General features: G+C 42.2%; 1 protein-coding gene across 1 annotated transcript in view; it reads left to right on the top strand.

Moving 5' to 3' along the window:
- The window catches only part of LOC124722999 (ubiquitin carboxyl-terminal hydrolase MINDY-3 homolog), a 92,827-nt gene that overhangs the window by 47,719 nt on the left and 24,964 nt on the right, over positions 1-20,144 (top strand). Inside the window, exon 7 of the mRNA XM_047248173.1 lies at positions 7,230-7,389. Coding sequence (XP_047104129.1) covers positions 7,230-7,389 — 160 coding nt within the window. The remainder of the gene's footprint in view (positions 1-7,229; positions 7,390-20,144) is intronic.

The raw sequence follows: 20,144 nt of genomic DNA, 5'->3' as shown, positions 1-20,144 counted from the left end.
TACTGACCTACAAAATATTGCACAAAACAAATATTTGAAGATTGTCCAGGGCTGTATTAGTTTTGAGGGGAGAATTTGTTTATTTCATGCTTCTAAGAGCCCCCATTTCATTCTGACATTCATCATTCCAAATTGTATTATGTCCACCAATGAACAAAATTAAGTTTGATATGTTTTTGTATTGTTTCCAAAGTGATCTTTCATGCTGTGAAGTTAGATTGTAACAAGCCATATTCACTAACAATGTGAATATCTAAAATGTAAAGTAGAAAAACAGTCAGTTGCAGAAAGCATATTTTTTTCTGTGATGTAAATGCTAATGTAAATTCTCTAGAGTGTACACTTGGACATCTTTGTGCCTATATGACTCTTCTGTGGTAATGCACCAATGATGACTATATCATAGTCAAAATCTAGATCTGCTATAAATGGATTTCTGTGATGGACAGCTGTCCTTATGATTTGAATATTCGATGGTTGCTGTACACCATCCAGTGGATTCGAACCTAGCGAAAATATCTGCTGAGCACTAGCTGTTAGTTTCGAATCGTATTCAGTCCTCTATAGTGTGTATTCAAATCGTATTGTGTCCAACATTAACATTACATGATGATGATGATACTTTGCTCAGCTTGTTATACTGGCAAGTAGTGCACTTTTGTCAGCATTGCTGTGTTCCGTAACACCAGTTATATTTTACATATGAATTGTATGTGAGGTAACAGTTTTTTTTGTTTAGGGAGGAAGAAATTGCTGTAGGTCATAATTAAAGAAGTTGAAAGAGGGGGGGGGGGGAAATGTGTCCTCAGCTTAAATCACCATACAGTAGAGTGAGTGAAGCAAAAGAGACTGCTGTGAATAATTTGTTATGCAAACATTTTGGGGAGATTTAGATTTCTGTTCTAATGTTGTTGATTGAACTGCTATGGTAACTGGCATGAGGAAGTTAGTATGCCAGCTTGTGGTTTCTTGGAAGGAGGACTGAACTAAATTGGAAGAGAAACCAGTAGGATGGCCCTTCTGAAAGTTCTATGAATCAAAAAATTTAACCAGAACATTTTGATTAACCGTTTTGTTTAATAATATCGGAGGCATTTATATAATAAGGTATATAATTAAAGAATTATAGCAGGAAGATACTGTGAACTGTGTATCAATTGGTTTGTGTGAAAATTTTTTTGTAATAACATGGTATTTATTAATAAGAGTTTAGTGTGATGTACATTCTATTTCATCCTATTTGTCAGTTGGCAGCAAGTAAGATGTTACCGACCTCCAAACATTCCCCTAGGGGCTCGCGGTTCCTTCCCCTATCCCCGGTCCTTCCCCGTTGCCACTTCCTTCCCCTCTCTCGGTGTTGCGATTTATGTTGACCTGGCTATTCCTCTGGTTTCCAGTATTGGTTACAATTTTGTTCCTTTTGCCTGTTTTGTTTTTTTTTTTTTTTTTTTTCAGTCCCCACTTGAGGTTTGACCTCCTGTTTTCAGTCTGAGCCATATGGGGAAGAACTCACTCCCTAGCATCTACAGTGTGGATTCCTCTCCCCCCTCCCTTCCTCTCACCCTTCCCCACTGCAGCCCTCTTCCACCCTGCTAGGTCACCAGCATGTGTAGCCAGTCCGTGCGCTGGAGTTACGTACCCATATGGCTGAGCCCCCTGACAATCCAGGGATCACATTACTGATACCTGAGCTGTTCCCTCCCAGTTCATGCCAAGGAGTGGTTGCTTGTCTTCTTGGAGCATTGGAACTCCTGGCAACAGTCGCCGTGCCAGACGGCCCTTGCTGTGGCTGGGTGGCGCCTATGGGGAAAGCCCCTGTTCAGAGTGGGTGATATCAGGGCGGATGTTTGGCACATGGAGCATATCAAGCTGCAAAAATCTGGCCATTCTCACACGGCCATCTCTTCGAATGGTGAAGGATCCTTAAATACTGCCTCACATGACCTGACAGCCTTCCCTTCCCCGGCTACCCAATGGGAGGAGTGCCAGGCTCGCCGTCTTGGGCTGAAACCCTTTCCCCGTTACCTGATCTGTACTAGGACGGATGGGGACACTTTCACCACCACAAAGCCATTGTTTTTCATGGAAAATATCGAGGACAAGTTTGGTGAAGTGAAGTGGAGTCTATTAGTAAGATGCGCTCGGCTCCCTGTTGATCAAAGCTTCTTCTGCCACCCAATCTGCAGCTCTTCATGCCTGTGATCTATCACTCCTCACCAATCTCTGAACATGGTCCAGGGCGTCATTTTTCATAGGGACCTCATCTTGCAAACTGATGAGGAACTCCAGTCTAATCTGGAGCGCCGTGGCATTCATTTTGTTAGAAGTGTGCAGTAGGGTTGCATAGGGACCTGCACAAATACTGGTGCCTTCATTCTGGCTTTCGAGGGGATACCCTCCCAGAGAAGGTAAAGGTTATGTGCTACAGATATGATGTGAAACTGTACATCCCTCCACCTATTCGGTGCTTGCGTTTTGGGCATATGTCTTCCTGCTGTATGGCGGATGCTTTGTGTGGTGATTGTGGCCACCCAGTCTGTGAGGGAAGCACTTGTGTTCCGTCGCCTGTGTGTCAAATGTGCTGACCGGCACTCCGATTGCTCGCCAGATTGCCTGGCTTACAAGAGAGAAAAGAAGATACAATAATACAAGTCCCTAGATCACCTGTCTTACGCTGAGGCTCGCCAAAAGTATGAGAGACTCCACCCAGTGTCACTATCTTCAACTTTTGCCTCTGTTACTTCCATTACTCCTCCTCCTCCTCCTCCTCTCCCTTCCCTTGTCATTACCCCAGCCCTGCCTCACCCTCCCCTGCAGTTCCCATGACCTACCGTCAGGGAGTCGCTCCCCCTCCCTTGCCGAAGAAGTGCCCCCCTTCTTCAGCATCTGCCAGTGATCAGGCTCGCTCCCAGGAACCCATTCCCTGGTGTCTCTCAGGCCAGAAGACTCTCACCACCACTCGGCCACAAGGCACACCATCTGTGCGCCCCAAGATTGTCCGCTCTATTTCTGTCCCTGATCTTGCAGATGCCTGTACTCCCCCTGTGTTCTGCCCTTCTCCACCTCAGAGGAGAGGAAGAAGAAACATAAATCCCATGACAAGGCCTCCAAGAGGTGCCAACTCCCCTCTCGCAACCCGAGTCTGACGTCTTACTTATGGATGTCACCCCACCCTTGTCGGTGACAACTACTGACAAAGTGACCTGACCTCCGTTCCTTCATACCTACCTTGGAGTCACACCACACGATCACCCAGTGGAACTGCAACGGATATTATTAGTCACCTACCGGAAATGCAACGTCTTGTCTCCTCTTATTCTGCGTTCTGTCTTGTTCTCCAAAAAACGCATTTCCGTGATGACCACTCTCCAACATTCCGTGGTTATCGGGCATTATGTTGGAACAGTGCTGTCCATGAGATAGCATGGGGTCTGCACTGTGGTTCACTCAGACGTTCTTAATGACTAGATCCCCCTACGTACCACCTTGGAAGTGATAGCGGTTTAAATGCACACGACTCCCGGCAATCACCCTTTGCAATGTCTACCTCCCTCCAGGTTGGCCACTTGCTTATATTGCACTATCTACCTTAATCCAGCAACTCCCACCCCTGTTTCTCCTCCTTGGGGATTTCAATGCCCACCATTCACTGTGGGGGAGTGTCGCTTTAACGTGTCTGGGTATCCTAATCAACAAACTTATCATGGACTTCGATTTGTATCTCCTTAACAATGGTTCCCCTACCCATGTCAGTACCCCTCATGGCACCTTCTCTGCTGTCAATCTCAAGGTCTCCTCCCCTGCCCTCGTGGCTTCCCTGCATTGGTCATCCCATAATGACCTTTGTGACAGTGACCACTTTCCATTGACACTATCGTCCCCCTGCTGCTGCCAGGCAGACAGGCCCCCATGTTGGGCATTGCGCAGGGTCAGTTGGCCTTCATACATGTCTACTGTCCACTTTGACCCCTCCCTCTCGAATTCCATTGATATAGTTGTGCAAGGCATCTCCGCCACTCTTTTTCATGCTGCTGGCACTGCTGTCCCCCTATCCACAGGGCCCTCTAGTAATCAGCTGGTACCGTGGTGGACCAAGGATGTCGCAGTTGCTGTCCAGGACTGCCGACGGGCGCTACAGCGATTTAAGCGACACCCCTCCCAGACCAACCTCCTCACTTTTAAGCGTCTCGAAGCTAAGTCTCATTACCTTATTAAGTGGAGTAAAAAGGAATGCTGGGAGCACTATGTTTCCTCCCTGGGGACGTATACTTCTTAATAGCAGGTTTGGTCAAAGCTCCATAGTGTTCTGGTCCATCAGCAACAGTCAACTGTCCAGGGTCTGAACCTCCAAGGAGCTCTGTGCGCTGATCCACTGGTCCTCGCAGAACACCTTGCGACACACTTTGTGATGGCATCGTCGGCCGCTTCCTACCCTCCCACCGTTCTCCAGCAGAAATGCAGAGTTGAACAGAACCCCCCTCCATTTCATCCTGCACCATGTTGAGCCCTATTATGCACCTTTCGGTGAATGGGAATTGGTACAGCCTCTTGGCCCTTCAAGAGACACAGCCACAGGGCCAGATTCCATTCACAATCAGATGATTCAACACTTGGACATTCCCCAGAGGCAAGAGCTCCTCAGGATCTTCAATCGCATCTGGCTCACAGATGCTTTTCCGTCACGATGGCGAGACAGTATATTTATCCCCATCCTTAAGCCTGGGAAAAACCCAACGTCTCTAGACAGCTACCTCCCCATTGGCCTTACGAATGTGCTTTGTAAACTGCTTGAAAGGATGGTCAACTCCAGATTAATCTCGGGGCCTTTTGTCACCATATCAGTGTGGCATCTGGGCAGGGCGATCTCCAACTGACCATTTACTCTGATTGGATTCAGCCATCCGACAGGCTTTTTCTCAACGCCGGCACCTTGTCGCAGTTTTCTTTGACCTACGTAAGGCGTATGACATTGCTTGGCACAATGACATTTTAGTTACCCTCCATGACTGGGCTTGCGTGGTCCCCTTCAGATTTTTACCCATGAGTTTTTATCTTACCGGCTCTTCTGGGTTCGAGTTGGCACTTCTCAGCACCTCTCAGATTCAGAAGAATGGTATCCCACAAGGCTCTGTGCTAAGTGTCACACTCTTCCTCAATTGCCATAAATGGGCTCTACTCTGTTGGGCCTCTGGTTACCCCAGCATTGTACGTTGACAGATTTTTGCATCTGGTGCAGCTCCCACTTGGTGGTGTCTGCTAAGCGCCAGCTCCAAGGCGTCATCCGATGGGCCTCTGCATGGGCTACCACTTATGGCTTCCAGTTTTTCCCCTCTAAAATGCGGGTTATGCATTTTTTGTCATTGTCACACAGTACAAACTGATCCAGAACTTTATTTAGGCAACCAGCTCCTCGATGTTGTAGCACAGTCCTGTTTCTTGGGCTTTATTTTTGATAACAAGCTGACATGGCTCCCCCACATTTGCCACCTAAAGACTACATGTGTGCGGAAGCTTAATGCTCTCCACCTCCTGGTCCACACATCTTGAGGTGCAGACTGTACCACTCTTCTCTATCTTTACCGCGCTCTGGTCTTGTCCAGACTTGATTATGGTAGTCAGGTTTATGGCTCAGCAACTTCTTCCACTCTCAAACTCCTTGATCCTGTCCATCATTGTTGGATGTGTCTGGCTATTGGTGCCTTTTGCACTAGTCCTGTTGATAGTCTCCTCACAGCAGCAGGGATTCCCCCTCTACACATCCGACAGAGCCAACTCCTTGTATCTTATGCAGTTGCCATTCGCTAATTCCCTGACCATCCTGTGTACCCTGTGCTCCTCACCAATGAGGGATGTCTCCCTCCTAACACCCACACACGGGTGGGATTGTCGGTTGGCATGTATCTCACTACCCTCTGCTGGGATCTCCATCTGCACTCACTGGACTGTGCACCATGTCTTTTTCTCCTACCTTCCAAACTTGGTAGAGCACTTGCCCATGAAAAGCAAAGGTCCCGAGTTTGAGTCTCTGTTCTGCACACAGTTGTAATCTGCCAGGAAGTTTCAAAAGGTATTTGTTGTGTAGTGTGATAGAAAATGGAATAACCATATAATCGGACTAACCATTCCATCCACAACTGTTGTTTTTCTAGATTCAACTGCTTATTAAATAATTTAGTTGTAAAGATAATGACTCACCAAGTAGTAGATGTTGACTCATTGACAAGCTCACGAAAGTTAATCAAGTTGGCTAGCTTTCAGACGAATCCTTTATCCAGCTTTAACACCCCCCCCCTCCTCCTCCTCCTCCTCCTCCTCCTCCTACACACACACACACACACACACACACACACACACACACACACACACACACACACACCCTTGTCACGGAACAAATAGCATGGGGTGACAAACGAAGGAATTATTCTCCTTCACAACTACTTTCAAAGCTGCACTATGAATTGAAAATAAAAGGAAAAAGTTAGACTTGCTTTGCTGGGAGATTTTTCAACATCTTCTGGTCTGAACGTGACACAAAGTGTCTTTAATCGGCCTGCTGACGTGGGTGTGAATATGGGAGAGTGTTCACAAATAACATAAAGGACTGGAATTTGGAAGAAATGAGGGTAAAATGAAGAAAGCATGTGGCTGGAATGGGAAATGTAAAAATACTAGAGATTTTCAAAAATTTCTGCAACCAATTGTCTTTGAAATGGTAGCAATTTTTATTTTGTGGTAAAATGAGAAAATTCTGCCGTTTTGCAGGTGACTGGGTGCAGTTATTTCTGAAAACCTCGTTTTATCACTGTTGCAGTGTTTCATATCCATAATGGATAAAAATTAGTTGAAACCAGTATTGTTTCTAAGAAATAGTTGTTAAAGCTGTGCTGGGAGATGGAATTTAAACAGAAATAGGTGAACTGTTCCTCAGGAATTTCAGGTGCAGTAATAAACAAAACATAGTTGTTGTTTATAAGATGCTGTTTTGTTCTGTAGTGTTCCAAACTCTAGGGTTGCCTCTCCAAATAAATCGCTCTCAGTGTCTTGTTCTATTTTGTTATGATTTTGAGATTTATCTGTGGCAATCTTTTCATAGTGAATTTTATGTTACTGTTTGTGGTTGTCAATGCATAACAGGTTTTCATATGCGATATGTACAGCGCAGTGTGTCTTGTGCATAAGTGTGTTCAGTTTCAGTCTAAAAATTAAGTTTCATTTTCATTTTGTTTCAGTATTATTTTCCTTTGAGAAAAGGCTTGTGAGTCTGGAAACTCCAGGTGAAATAGCACGCAGGGTCTTCAGAAAATTTGATCCTGAAGGCAATAACTTTATAATGTCATCTAAATTAGGAGAGCTTTTGAAGGCTCTTGATCTTGTTTCTGATGCTGAGTAGTAAGTATAAATACTTTCTGCTGCAAATCATAATAATATAGCCTGTTGAAAATGGATTGTATGTCTTGTAGCTTTGTGAATTTATTTACAATCCTTTTTGTAGCATATTTGAATGCACATATTTTCAGATTTCAGGCTTAAGTTTTCTTCATTGCACGTGTTTGAGCTTTCATGATGACCTGTGTAGTCTCCTCCTCCTCCTCCTCTTCCTCCTCATTGTCTCCTTCCCCTACCCCGCATCCAACTCACTAAACTTCAGTTGGCAATAATTGTTTTTGTTCTAAAATGAAGCAGAAGTTTTAATTTTGCTATAGAATTTATTACTTTATTGACAGTGCTGAGTAATATTGCAATAATATTTTGCTTTCATGAACTGGTTCAGTTTTTATTGGTTGTGCCGTAAGGTTGGGTTTGTATCTCCATGGATTTATTCTTAACTTAATCGGAAGGATCAGCCTGTCAGAGACATAAAAGGAGATAAATAAGAAACTAGGGCAAAACATTCTGTGCAAAACTGCTGCAAATTTAAAAGTTGCACAAAAGGACAAATGAATGGTAGGAAGAGATTGTTCAGTAGTTGTCTGTCTGACAATAGCTGGAGTAAACCATTGTTTCCCCTCCCTCCCCCATCCAAATTAGGCATGAAAGGGCAGAATGCAGAAAACTTTTACGGCTATGGTGTTTTTGTGGGGTGGTGGAGGGTAGAGGAGGAGAACAACTGTTGAAATAGAGTTCATTGATCATTTACAAGCTTAATCTCAATTTGGGATGGAGGGATGATCTGTGGTGTGCGACAGATCCATCACTGTTGGTAATGGTACAGGGTCCATATTCATAGACTCATAGGAGTGACAGCAGTGTGGTTAATCCAAGTCTTAGTTTATACCAGTGTGAACCATTATCATCTAAAGTGGCCAATTCACATACTGCATTTTAGAGTTGTTGGAGCTGCTCATTCTACCATCTCCTGTGTGCATGAATTAAGCTACCATCTTTCCTTGGAAATATTAATTATGAACTCTTGGGCCAGTTATGGATAAAGAAAAAACATTTTTGTGGTTACTAGCTTGTGAATATGTTTTAGTAGTTTAAGAATCGTGCAAATTGAGGCCGTAATGCTACTTATAGTTCGTGCAAAAAGAGTGTTAACACACTGTGCAGGTGCAATCCCCTCCCATTGAAATGAGGCTTGATCAGACAACCCAATCATGTATGTATCAGTAACACTTATGGCAGTGCATTAAAATTATTACAGGGTGAATACGACCCGGGACAACCGGGAGATCCGGGAAAAACCCGGGAATTTTTTCATTGTTTTAGTTTTCTGTTAAATTTTTGTGATTTTTGCCTGGTAAGAACCAATACTCTAACAGAGGATATTATTGTATTCCGCTATTGCAGAATAGTACTGCAGTAACAAAACGCGAACGAGGGGGGGGGGGGGGGGGGGGGGGAGGAGGGGAAACTGAAAATAAAAGTTGCAAAGGAAATGCGCCATATACAACAACAACAAAACGCAGTGCTCATACAAGCGTCTGCCAACAGCAAAGTGTGTCAAAGGCATTAGGAAGACTATGCAATGCTTCATAACAACAAATTGCCTCCGATGAGCGTGACGTGACAACTGTTTAAATTAGATTCGTTTGAGCAGTTGTGGGCGGGCTCTTGCGCATGCGCAGTTGAGTCGCTTATGAGTAGTACCTTCTTTCGCTTCTGGTTACAGAAGTATGGCTAGACGCCACTACTTAATATTGCCCCGGTTCGGAAATAAAGTAAATCTGGCGCTGATGCCCAGAGCAGCCTGAGTTGTTGTGGGGAGATGGGTCGTCTCCACGTGACCTATGTTTACGTTCAGTGATTTGATGTTTCCTCTTCGTTTATTGCTCTCACATTAAATGATAACAAATGGATTTTTGTGGCCGGGAGTTATCAAATGAATTAAAATACGTTCACATAGTTACAGAAGGCTAAAATATGGTATTAGTTTTAGATTTTATTTGCGCCTTCCACACAGTCAAGCATTAATCGCCTTGCAGAACAATGAAGTTATTTTTGTCGGTTTGCTAAAGAGATTTGGCTTTCATTAATCTTTTCTGCTTTATTTGAAACGAAGTGTTTAATTTCACACTATTGGCTAGTTTAAACTGTTCACTGCATTTCAAGTCCACGTATGGCATTATGCTATAATAAAGAACCAAACATGAGATAATACAGTACTGGTACTCAAAGGAAATTTACATACGAATCTGGACATATGAATGTGCATTTTAAGCCGAATTATGCATTTTACTATGGTTCACAAAATTCCGATGCTCTTAAAGTATTCTGATGTCTTGTTTCTTTTACGATATAATGTAAGATCTTTTAATGCTATGTATATTAATTTAAACCATTAACTTTTCTTATTTGTATGTTGGCGCTACTTGATCTTACTATTGGCTGACAACATCACGTGTCCTATGCTGTCATCAGCTGGCGAGATCACGTGACACAAGCTATGACCGGCTTACAGAAGCGCTCGCAATCTTGATTTCAGTGCTTTGGAAAGTGACATGCCGTGTTTGGTGGAATTCAAATTTATACCTGCGTACATGTTGCTGCACATCAAAGGTCTTTCAAAACGTGTTCTCCCCCCCCTCCCCGAGTTTCGTTTTCTAAAGTGCCGGGAAATTCTAAGTCAGTATATAAAACCATAAACATTCAAAGAATTGATGAGTTTTACAGTGCTGAGGAAGAGTATACTGTCACTTAACACGGAAAAAGTGTGTTTTCACCTGGGAGAAAGTGTATTTTTAACCGGGAAATCCGGGAAAAATCCAGATTTTTTTTTTTCCTTGTCCACGTATACACCCTGCATTAGGCTATGTGGCAACAACATTAATTTTCTTTATGTATTGAGTGGTCAACAGGTGTGCGCTGCAGACTGGAAATGGCTAATCAGAGTATGTGAGATAAGTGGATATTGAATTTTTAGGTTCCACACATCCCTCCACAGTCCTGATAATGAGTCACATGGAGGGGTATAGCAGCTGATGGAAGGATAAAGGGAAGATTTGGCCTTTCAGGTCAAAGAAAGAATTTTAATGTAGCACTACATAACTGCAGCAGTGTTCAGTGAGGTTTCAGAATTGATCTCAATAAGGATAGTTATGATCATTTAGTACTATCATGAGAAAGGAAGTAAATGCCAGCAAAATCTGATACCAGTTGGAACATAAATTGCAAGGATAGTATGGATGACAGTTGTGACACTGTCTTAAATTCCCTTAAGAACTCTGTATCATCTAGGTTGATTGTTCAAGATTCCACATGCTAAATAATGTTATTGGAGGTAAGCTTCAAAAGGTGTTTAAGATGTGTGCTTTTATATAACTCTTGCTGCAGGAACTGTAAAGGGTGGAGATTTTAAAAGAAAACTTGGACAATATCAGGGGTATATTTCCTGATCTTGCTATTCCATTGTTGAGGTGAGGGGGGGGGGGGGCGGTCAATTTGCCAACTAGAGAACTAGAGTGTAAAGTGTGTCATTCGATTAAAGCATATACCAGGAGCAGGGATTAGTATGGTATTGTTTCTTAAAGTTTTATCCAGAAACTACCGTCACCATTTAGTTGGAGAGCTGGTTAGTGGCGATAACATCCTATATCTTCTGACAAGACCCGAATATTTATATTCAAATGAATTAGAATAGTGAGTCAGTGATTGTAAGGCAGTTTCAGGCATCAGTGACCAAAACATATTAAAGAGAATGTTGAGAAAGTAATGAATCTGTTTAGGAAGTGTGATAAAAAAACAGTGTGACGGTTATATGAGTTGTCAATGTCAGATATTCAAATCTAGTACTGAAAATGTAGAGTATCAATGAATAAAAATTAAAGAATATTATAAAATTCACTTTAAAACAAGTACTGCGTTGTGCTAAGCAATGTTGTGATCCCCCCAGGGGCCTCACGGTTCTTTCATGAGTACATGCGTGGTGAGCACGTGGCCCCGAGCTTATTGCAGCCTTCCTTCTTTTCCAGGGCTGCATTTCCTTGCCCTTCCCCTCCTTTCTTCTCCCCTGCTCCATCCCTTTCACCCCTCTCCTCTCCTCTTGGTGTCCTTGCTTACGTTGGCCCCGCTATCCTCCTGGTTATGTTGGTTTTGCAATTTAGTTTTTGTTGCGTAATCACCTCATCCTTTTGGCATTCCCTGGTCCCCCTCTGGGGTTTTGACCTCCATTACTATATTAATATTCCATAGTGTGAGGCCATTTGGGGTAGAGCACCCTACCTATTGTCTCCGACGTGTGCCCTCTTAGTTCATTCCACCTTTTCTTTCACGTCATTGTTTGATGCTAGGGTCCATAGCCAGCACAGTAGCCAGCGCATGTGGTGAGGGTCGCTATGTATCCTTTTGGTTGAGCCCCCTGAAACACACAGGGATCACACTTCTGATACCTGAGTTGTGACCACCTCTTGTAAGCCTAGGAGTGGTTGCTTGTCATTCTGGAGCATCGGAACTCCCGGCAATGGCCGCCGTGCCAGATAGCCCTTGCTGTGGCTGGGTGGCGCCCGTGAGGAGAGCCCCTGATCGAAGTGGGTAGTATCAGGGCGGAAGCTATGCAAATGAAATGCATACGGGTCCAGAACTCTGGCCGTTCTTCTGCGGCCGTCTCTCTGCGTGGGAACTGATTCTTTTAGTTCTTCTCCTGCCCCTTCGGTCTTGCCTTCCATGGCTACCCCCTGGGAGGAGGGTCATGCCCATCGGCTAGGGGCGAAACATTTTCCTCACTATCTGGTTTGCACCAGGACTGATGGGGATACTTTCAACAATACCAAACCTTTGTTTGTGGAACACATTGAAGACAAGTTTGGCGGAGTGGACTCCCTGAGCAAAATGCGGTCGGGTTCATTGTTGATCAAAACTGCTTCAGCTGCCCAGTCTGCGGCCCTTCGTGCCTGTACTCATCTTGGCACAATTTCTGTGTTTATTACCCTCCACCAGCTCTCTAAATATGGTTCAAGGTGTTTTTTTTTTTTTCCCCCCTTCACAAGGACCTCCAACCTTCAAACTAATGAACTTAGGGACAATCTCAGACGGCGGGGTGTTCACTTTGGGTCTGAAGGACAGTCGCATTGATACTGGTGCCTTTATCCTGCCCTTTGAAGGGGATACCCTCCCCGAGAAAGTAAAGTTTATGGTTTATCGATGTGATCAGAAGCCGTACATCCCACCTCCTATGAGGTGTTTTAAGTGCTTGCATTTTGGACCCATGTCTTCCCGCTGTTCACAGGCCCCTCTCTGTGGTGACTGTGGACGTCCACTCCAGGAGGGGAGTTCCAGTGTTCCCCCTCCTGTGTGTGTTCATTGTCATGGCAATCATTCTCCCTGTTCACCAGACTGCCCAGTATATAAGAAGGAAAAGAAAATACAGGAGTATAAGTCCCTTGATCGTTAACCTACACTGAGGCTCGTAAGAAGTATGCGCATCTTCACCCTTTGTCCATGACATCTTTGTATGCTTTGGTTACATCTCCACTCTTCCCCCCCCCCCCCCCCCCCCCCTTCCTTACCCCAGTCCCGGACCCCTCTCCTCCCCCCTCCCCTGCGGCTCCCACACCTTCTCCTCTGGGTGCTGCTCCCCCTTCTCAGCCAGAGAAGTGTCCCACTTCTTTGGCGTCTGCCGGTCAAAGGCGTCCCTCCCGGGATACCCCTTCCCGGCACCTTCCTGGCCAAAGGTCTGCTGCTATGCGAAAACCGCGAGAACCACGGTCTGTTGGCCCCCAGGTCGCCCGATTTCTTTCTGTTCCCAATCTTGCTGCAGCTGGCTCCTTTGTCACACAGCCCTCCTCGATCTCAAACAGAAAAGAAGAAAACACTTAAGTCCCGGGACAAGGAGCCTCTGATGTCACCAGAGGTCCCATCCCCGGCTTCACGACCAGCTTCTGACCTGTTGTTCGTGGATGTTTTTGAAAAGTCGATGTTTCACGTTTTTGGCGTCCTACCTCAAACGCTCCAGGGAGGGTGAGTGCCACTATCTAATATTGCCCCAGTTCGGAAATATCGTAGATCTGGACCTGATGCACAGAGCAGTCTGAGTTGTAGTGGGGAGGTGGTAGTCTCCACGTGACCTGTGTTTACGTCAAGTGATTTTGCTGTTTCCTCTTCGTTTATTGCTCTCATGTCAAATGAAAACAAGGATTTCTGTGGCCGGGAGCTATCAAGTGAATTAAAATACATTCACATAATTACAGAAGGCTAAAATGTTATTAGTTTCAGATCTTATTTTATTTCCACCTTTCTGACAGTCAAGCATTAATCGCCTTGTAGAACAATGAAGTTACTTTTGTCGGTTTGTTAAAGAAATTTGACTTTTATTAATCTTTTCTGCTGAGGCAGTGTGTTTAATTCAACACTATTGGCTAGTTTCAACTGTTCCTGCGTTTCAGGTGCACATTTTCATCTTCTAGCACATATGGCATTACGCCATAATAACGAACCAAACAGGAGGTAATACGATACAGGTACTCCAAGAAAATTTACTTCCGAATCTGGACATATGAATGTGCACTTTAAGCTGAATTATGCATTTTAGTATGGTTCACAAAACTCCCATGCTCTTGAATTATCCTCTGATATCTTGTTTCTTTTGTGACAAAATGTAAGATCTCTTAAATGTTTTACACGTACGAACGTACGGGCTTCCTGAGTCATCGTAGCTGTGCAAGCACAGTGACGCGTGTTATCTGGCGCTCTCTGGCAAATGCTGAAGCAAACCTATTTCTAACAGGTCGCAGAAAAATATTCCGAACAGTTGTTTGAAAAGCGTTACTTGTGCAGTAAATTTCCTTTTACGCAAGATGAACTCTGTGCTAGAATGTATGATGATGAATTTCTTGAACCACAGAGCGTTTGACTCTTATTCAAAAATCAACTCTTTGAGGATGACCATTTAGAATAATTTCGAGCCCAGAAGACCAGACATTTATGTCGTCGTTAACAATTTCACTGGCACATTTGTGTTTTATATATAGTCTGTCTTGCACGGTGACGGCGACTGTATCTTCTGTAAGGCATCTTGGCAGCGTTCAATGCAGTTGCCTGTGCTGCTGCAGCAGCAGCAGCGCGAATGATCCGCTGCGCGGGCAGCGCTCGCTTTTATAGACGCACGATAGCGCGTCAGCAGATAAGGGACTTAGAATTTCACAGTGCCAGCCGCGCGTTATCCCGGACGGGCGCACTAGCCTTACTAGGTGCGCCCGTCGGCTGTTTGTCGGTCAGTCCGCGGCTGGCGCGCTGCCGAAGTTGCGTAGCACCGCCTTATCGGCGGGGTCAAAGGTCAAGCGCTCAGAGCAAAAAAAATATCAACATTATGTGTGAAAGCTTAGCTTCTCTTGCAGCTTATTAATCTTAGAGACCAATATTATACGTGAAAGCTCTTCTTTTCTCATAGCAACATTATGTATATTAATTTAAACCATTACCTTTTCTTTTTGTGTGTTCGTGCTACTTAAGTTATGTTGCTATTGGCTGACTACATCACGTGCCCTGTGCTCTGAATAATCGCTGCCATCGGCTGGCGAGATCGCTTGACATGAGCTATGACATGAGCTATGACTGGCTTACATCCCTGTTCACATTGCTGCACGTCAGACATCTTTCCAAATCCTGTTTTTTTTTTCCCTGAGTTTCGTTTTCTAAAGTGACAGGAAGTTCTACGCTGGTATGTATAAAACCACAACCATTGAAAGGACTGATAAGTTTTACAGTTCAGAGGAAAGGTATACTGTTACTTAACACGGAAAAAATGTATTTTCATCTGGGAGAAAATGTATTTTTAACCAGGAAGTATGTATGTTTCTTGTGATCATGTGTTTTTTTAAGATTAGTATTGTTTTGTAGAGGATCACTATAGGCATTCACTTATTGGGATAAGTTAACAGCTGCCTTTCATCTGTGACTGTTTAAAGTTTGTGGTTTCGAGTTTTGTTCGGATAGGGTTTCAGCATTCACCTTATCCGATGAATGCTTTGTTGTCAGAAGTAGGATGTATCACTTATATTTTCATTTTAAAGTGGTTATTCATTTTTTAAATTTCCTTTTGCAATAAATTCTCCCATTTTAACTTTTCTGTTACTTCTTGCTCTGGATTTTGGTGTCAATTTCAATTTAATGTCCACACTGAACAAATATGTTTGTCAATAAATTTGTTCTCAGGTTCTAAACTTGTATACCTGTTGTCAGTATACAGTGTGTGTCCCTTATCGAATAAACCTCTTCAGAGAGAATGGTTTTAGTGGGCATAGTGTTTTGCAGTTTGTTTTAAATGAACTTCATGATGCACTGGGGACTTGAAAGGAGCTCAGAACTGGATGGCAATGCAATTTTAACTTGCTTTCTTGTCTCGTGTGTGGAAGAAGGCAGTTTGTGTACCACTATCATTCTCCCCTTTTCCTGTTCCACTTGGTAGGAGGAGGATTGCTGATAAGCCTCCATGTGAGATCACGTGTCTCTAATTTTTACCTTCATGGTCTGTCCAGGAGATATACGTTGGAGGAAGCAATACATCAGTAGAGTCAAGTGAAGAGAAACTGAAATAAACCTGAAATTAATCACACAAATCTGCTGTAATTTCATCAGGATGTGTGAAACTTATTGAAAAAATTTCACACGCACACAAAAGACTAACAACCAGAAAATAATTATGTAAATAAGGAGGAATTTCTAATGTCTCATTTTCAAATTGGACTAAAAAATACAAAATAATTTAATCTAACCCCATACAGATAGTTCTCAAAATTTGTGATTGGGAATTTTTTAATAGATGTAAAAATACTTGTAAGAGTTAAACGAAAAATGTTGATGCATGCAATACATAATTAATCCATGAATAGTTTGTCTCCATACTATTACACTACATAGTAATTGAGGGATGAATAGTTCACCTCATTGTTACCATCTATTGGATACACCCCATGTCTTTTATTTTAAATCTTAGGAATACTTTCATAGCTATTAAAATCTCATGTTCACAGATTTTCAGGACTATCTGTATGTGGTTAGGAGAAACTGTTTTATACTTTATAGTCCAATTTAAAAACATGGTATGTTAAAAATGTTTGTATTTCAGTGATAATTTTAAAATTAATTTCCCAAGTGTGTATAAGTGGTTGTATTTTGGATAAACAATTGGAGTCATTACTCTTCTTGTTGGCAAAAGGTATCTTTCTTAGTAACGTTTAAAGTATATTTTTGGAGGAGATGTGTCGTGTCCCCCCCCCCCCCCTCCCCCCCGCCCCCAAAGAAAAGAAATGTTTAGATCTGTAAAGGATCATGGGATCAATAAGGTCGTAGTTTAACTAATTTCAGCCACAGAACTAAGCCAAAAAATAATTTTGGTTCATTTTTGTTTGTCATTGTCCATTTCCCCATGTGCTGCGAGTAGATGCCTTCAGCTTGCTGTGATATGCGTAAATTTGTTTGTTCGGCAATTTACTTGAACAATTTATCTGTCACAAATCGTTCATAGCAACTTCCTATCACTACTTCTGACGTTATATTCAAATTTTCAATTCTAAACCCAGAAGGACACGTAAAAGGTATAAGCATTGGTTGATTGCCTACCAGATCAGGCAATTTTCAACATTCTTACCTTTTTTTCTGATAAAAGCTCAACAGCTTAATGCCATCTTGTATCACAAATAATTTCACTACTCTCTCTCTCTCTCTCTCTCTCTCTCTCTCTCTCTCTCTCTCTCTCTCTCTCTCTCTCTCTCTCTCTCTCTCCACTCTTCAACTGATAATTTCACGTTCATGGCTAAAGACAGATGTTTGTCTGCACTGGAGCAAAAACCGCATCGAACTGAATGAATATAAATGTCAAACAGTTCTACAACGTTTGTATTGCTGTGTCGTGAACCAAGCAGTTCCCCATCTGCAAGCTGATATTGATGAAATCTCACCTAGTGTGCCAAACAATAGGCAAAACAGACTTATTGCTTAAGATGTTGGCTGAATGTCCATGAGCATTATGTTCTAAATGTAATTATCTTATGTTGTCGTAAGAAACTTTGCCCATGATAGGTTTACAAAACCTGTATAGAGTAAGTGTCAACCTTAGAAGTGCACTTGGCATTGCTGTACCACAATATTAGTTCAATACATAGCAATGTACATGGTCTGATGCAGACTTGCTCGTAACTTTGTGTAGCAGTCAATGTGTAAAAGTGTTGACTGACCTTAGAAATTAAATTCCTTTCCTGATTGCCATGTGGAGCTTAGTCTGAACAAGGACTTACTCCTCCACTAATTAGAAATGTTGTGTAATGTGTATTAACCACAGCCTTATTGAAGCTACCACAGCAAGGCATTTTATTTATATCTTAGGTATTCTATACCAGAAGTTTTTGTAGATGAGATTAGATGTAGTTCTTTCCATAGATTCATAGTGAGTAGCTTCTTAAAAGCCATAGACCATGTCATAAACCAAGAATACATAGTGTATGCTTAAAAAGAGACGCTAAGATACCTTCCACAAATCCCAAATGAAATGGTCCTCATGGATGTGGGATAAGTAAAAAAAAGAGAGAGAGATAGATAAACATATTTTCATAAAAAAAAATCTTGGGACTATAATAAATATATAGTCATGAATAAGAACCTTTCTGAACGAAAGCAAATGAGTTTAAATAGATTATTTTGATTGCTAGTACAGATTCCATGAACTGAGTGAGCTGATGGTTTGATAAAGAGGTGCATCATTTATGACTGATTTTATTAAGCAATAAATATATTTGAAAGTAGCATTGGGACATTCTTGACTTCACACCACAAGATGTTCATATAATATGTTTTTAGACTCAAGAAGCTTTAGCTTGGTTAGATAAGTTCCACAAAAGATGATCCCACATGACGTTATGGACTGAAAGTAACCAAAGTATGTTTTTTTTTTCCCCTCCAGACAACACCCACATTGCAAATAAGGGTGTGTTTTGATGTTTCAGTAGTTTTGTGGTATTCTCCTCCCAGTCGAATTTATTATCAAGCTGTAAGCCCAAGAATTTAACACTTGTCAACTTTTCATATCTGCATGTCATCATGTTTTAGACATATACTGAGAAGAAACCTCATACAGTTCTGAACTGCATATAATGTGTCTCTTCAAAGTTTAGTGACAAAGAATTGGCTAGGAACCATTTATTGATCTCCATTACATTTCCATTAACTAGTTTAAGACTATACTTTATTTGCTATTTGTTTCAGTGTTTGTATCACCTACAGACAAAGCAAACTTGACACATGGTCATGTTATAGATCAAAAACTCATTGATAATCACAAGAAACTGTAAGAACCCAAAGATGGAACCTTGTGGGACACCACACATAATTAGTTCTCACTTGGATGAGGTCTGATGGCTTAATACAAATATCTTTCATATTGACACACTCTGTTTCCAGTTATGTAGAGGATTGGAATCATTTTGCAGCATTTCCTGCTACACCATGATGATATAATTTGCTTAAAAGGATATTGTGATTTACACAGTCAAATGCCTTTGACAGATCACAAAATATACCAGTAGCCTGTAATTTGTGTAATGAATAGAGTAAATTCTCGCTGTATGTGTAGATAGACTCCTCATTTCGAAATCTTTTAGAAATTCAAATTGTGACTCTGACAATATATTATTGTTGTCAGATGGTTAAGAAGCCAACTGTAAATTACCTTTCTTAAAATTTTCCTTATACTGCTGATATTCCAGCCTGAAATTTCCATTGTTTGAAAGTCTAATTCTCTGGCACATGCCTTGGTTCATTGCTCTAAGCAAAACTTTTAAATGTCAATATTTTTATATTAATGACAATTCCTGGTGGTGTATGTTGCAACTCCTCGTTTCTCCATTTAGTAGTGAAGTGGTTGACAGTCACATTGCTTAAATATCTAGGTGTAACATTGCAACGTGATATGAAACTGAATGATCATCTTAGATTGATAGTAGGAAAGACAAATGCCAGACTTTATTTTATTGGGAGAATTTTGGGAAAATGTAGTTAATCCATCTATAAAGTAGATGATGTATAGAATGCTAGTGTGACCGATTCTTGAGTACTGCTCTATTGTTGGGAATTTCCACCAGGTCAGATTAAAGGAAGACACTCAAGCAGTTCAGAGGTGTGCTACTTGGTGTCTTATCAGTAGGTTCAATCAGCACATGAGTATTACACGGAGAGGCTTTGTGAAATAGAAAGGGAATGCCTGGAGGGAAGGCAATGCCTTTTTTGTGAGGTAGTGTTGTGGAAATGCAGGAACCGACATTTGAAGCTGACTGCAGAACAATATTACTGCCCCAAAGTAAATTTCGTGTAAGGACCATGAAGATATAATGAGAGAAATTAGGACTCGTACAGAGGCTTATAGGCAGTCATTTTTCCCTTGCTCTATTTGCAAGGGGAATGGGAAAGGAAATGCCTAGCAGTGGCACATGGTACCCTCCACCATGCACCGTACGGTGGCTTTCAGAGTATGGATGTAGATGTACATGTACATTTAAACAGAGGATGACAACAGTTGTGGCCGTCGATTTGCTGTGGGTGAAAAGTACAGTCACAGTTCTCTAGACAGTGACAAACTTTTTCCATGAGGGCATTGACCGTCTTGTTTCATAGTGGGATAAATGTGTTAATAGGTATGATGATATCAATTTTGAAATAATAAATAGTTCTCTTACTTTTCATCATCTGTCTCATTTTCATTTGACTGCTCCTTACACCAT

This window comes from Schistocerca piceifrons, chromosome X (assembly GCF_021461385.2).
Source record: "Schistocerca piceifrons isolate TAMUIC-IGC-003096 chromosome X, iqSchPice1.1, whole genome shotgun sequence".
Lineage (NCBI taxonomy): Eukaryota > Metazoa > Arthropoda > Insecta > Orthoptera > Acrididae > Schistocerca > Schistocerca piceifrons.
The sequence above is the reverse complement of the archived record's forward strand: the minus strand, read 5'-3'. Positions and strand labels throughout refer to the sequence as shown.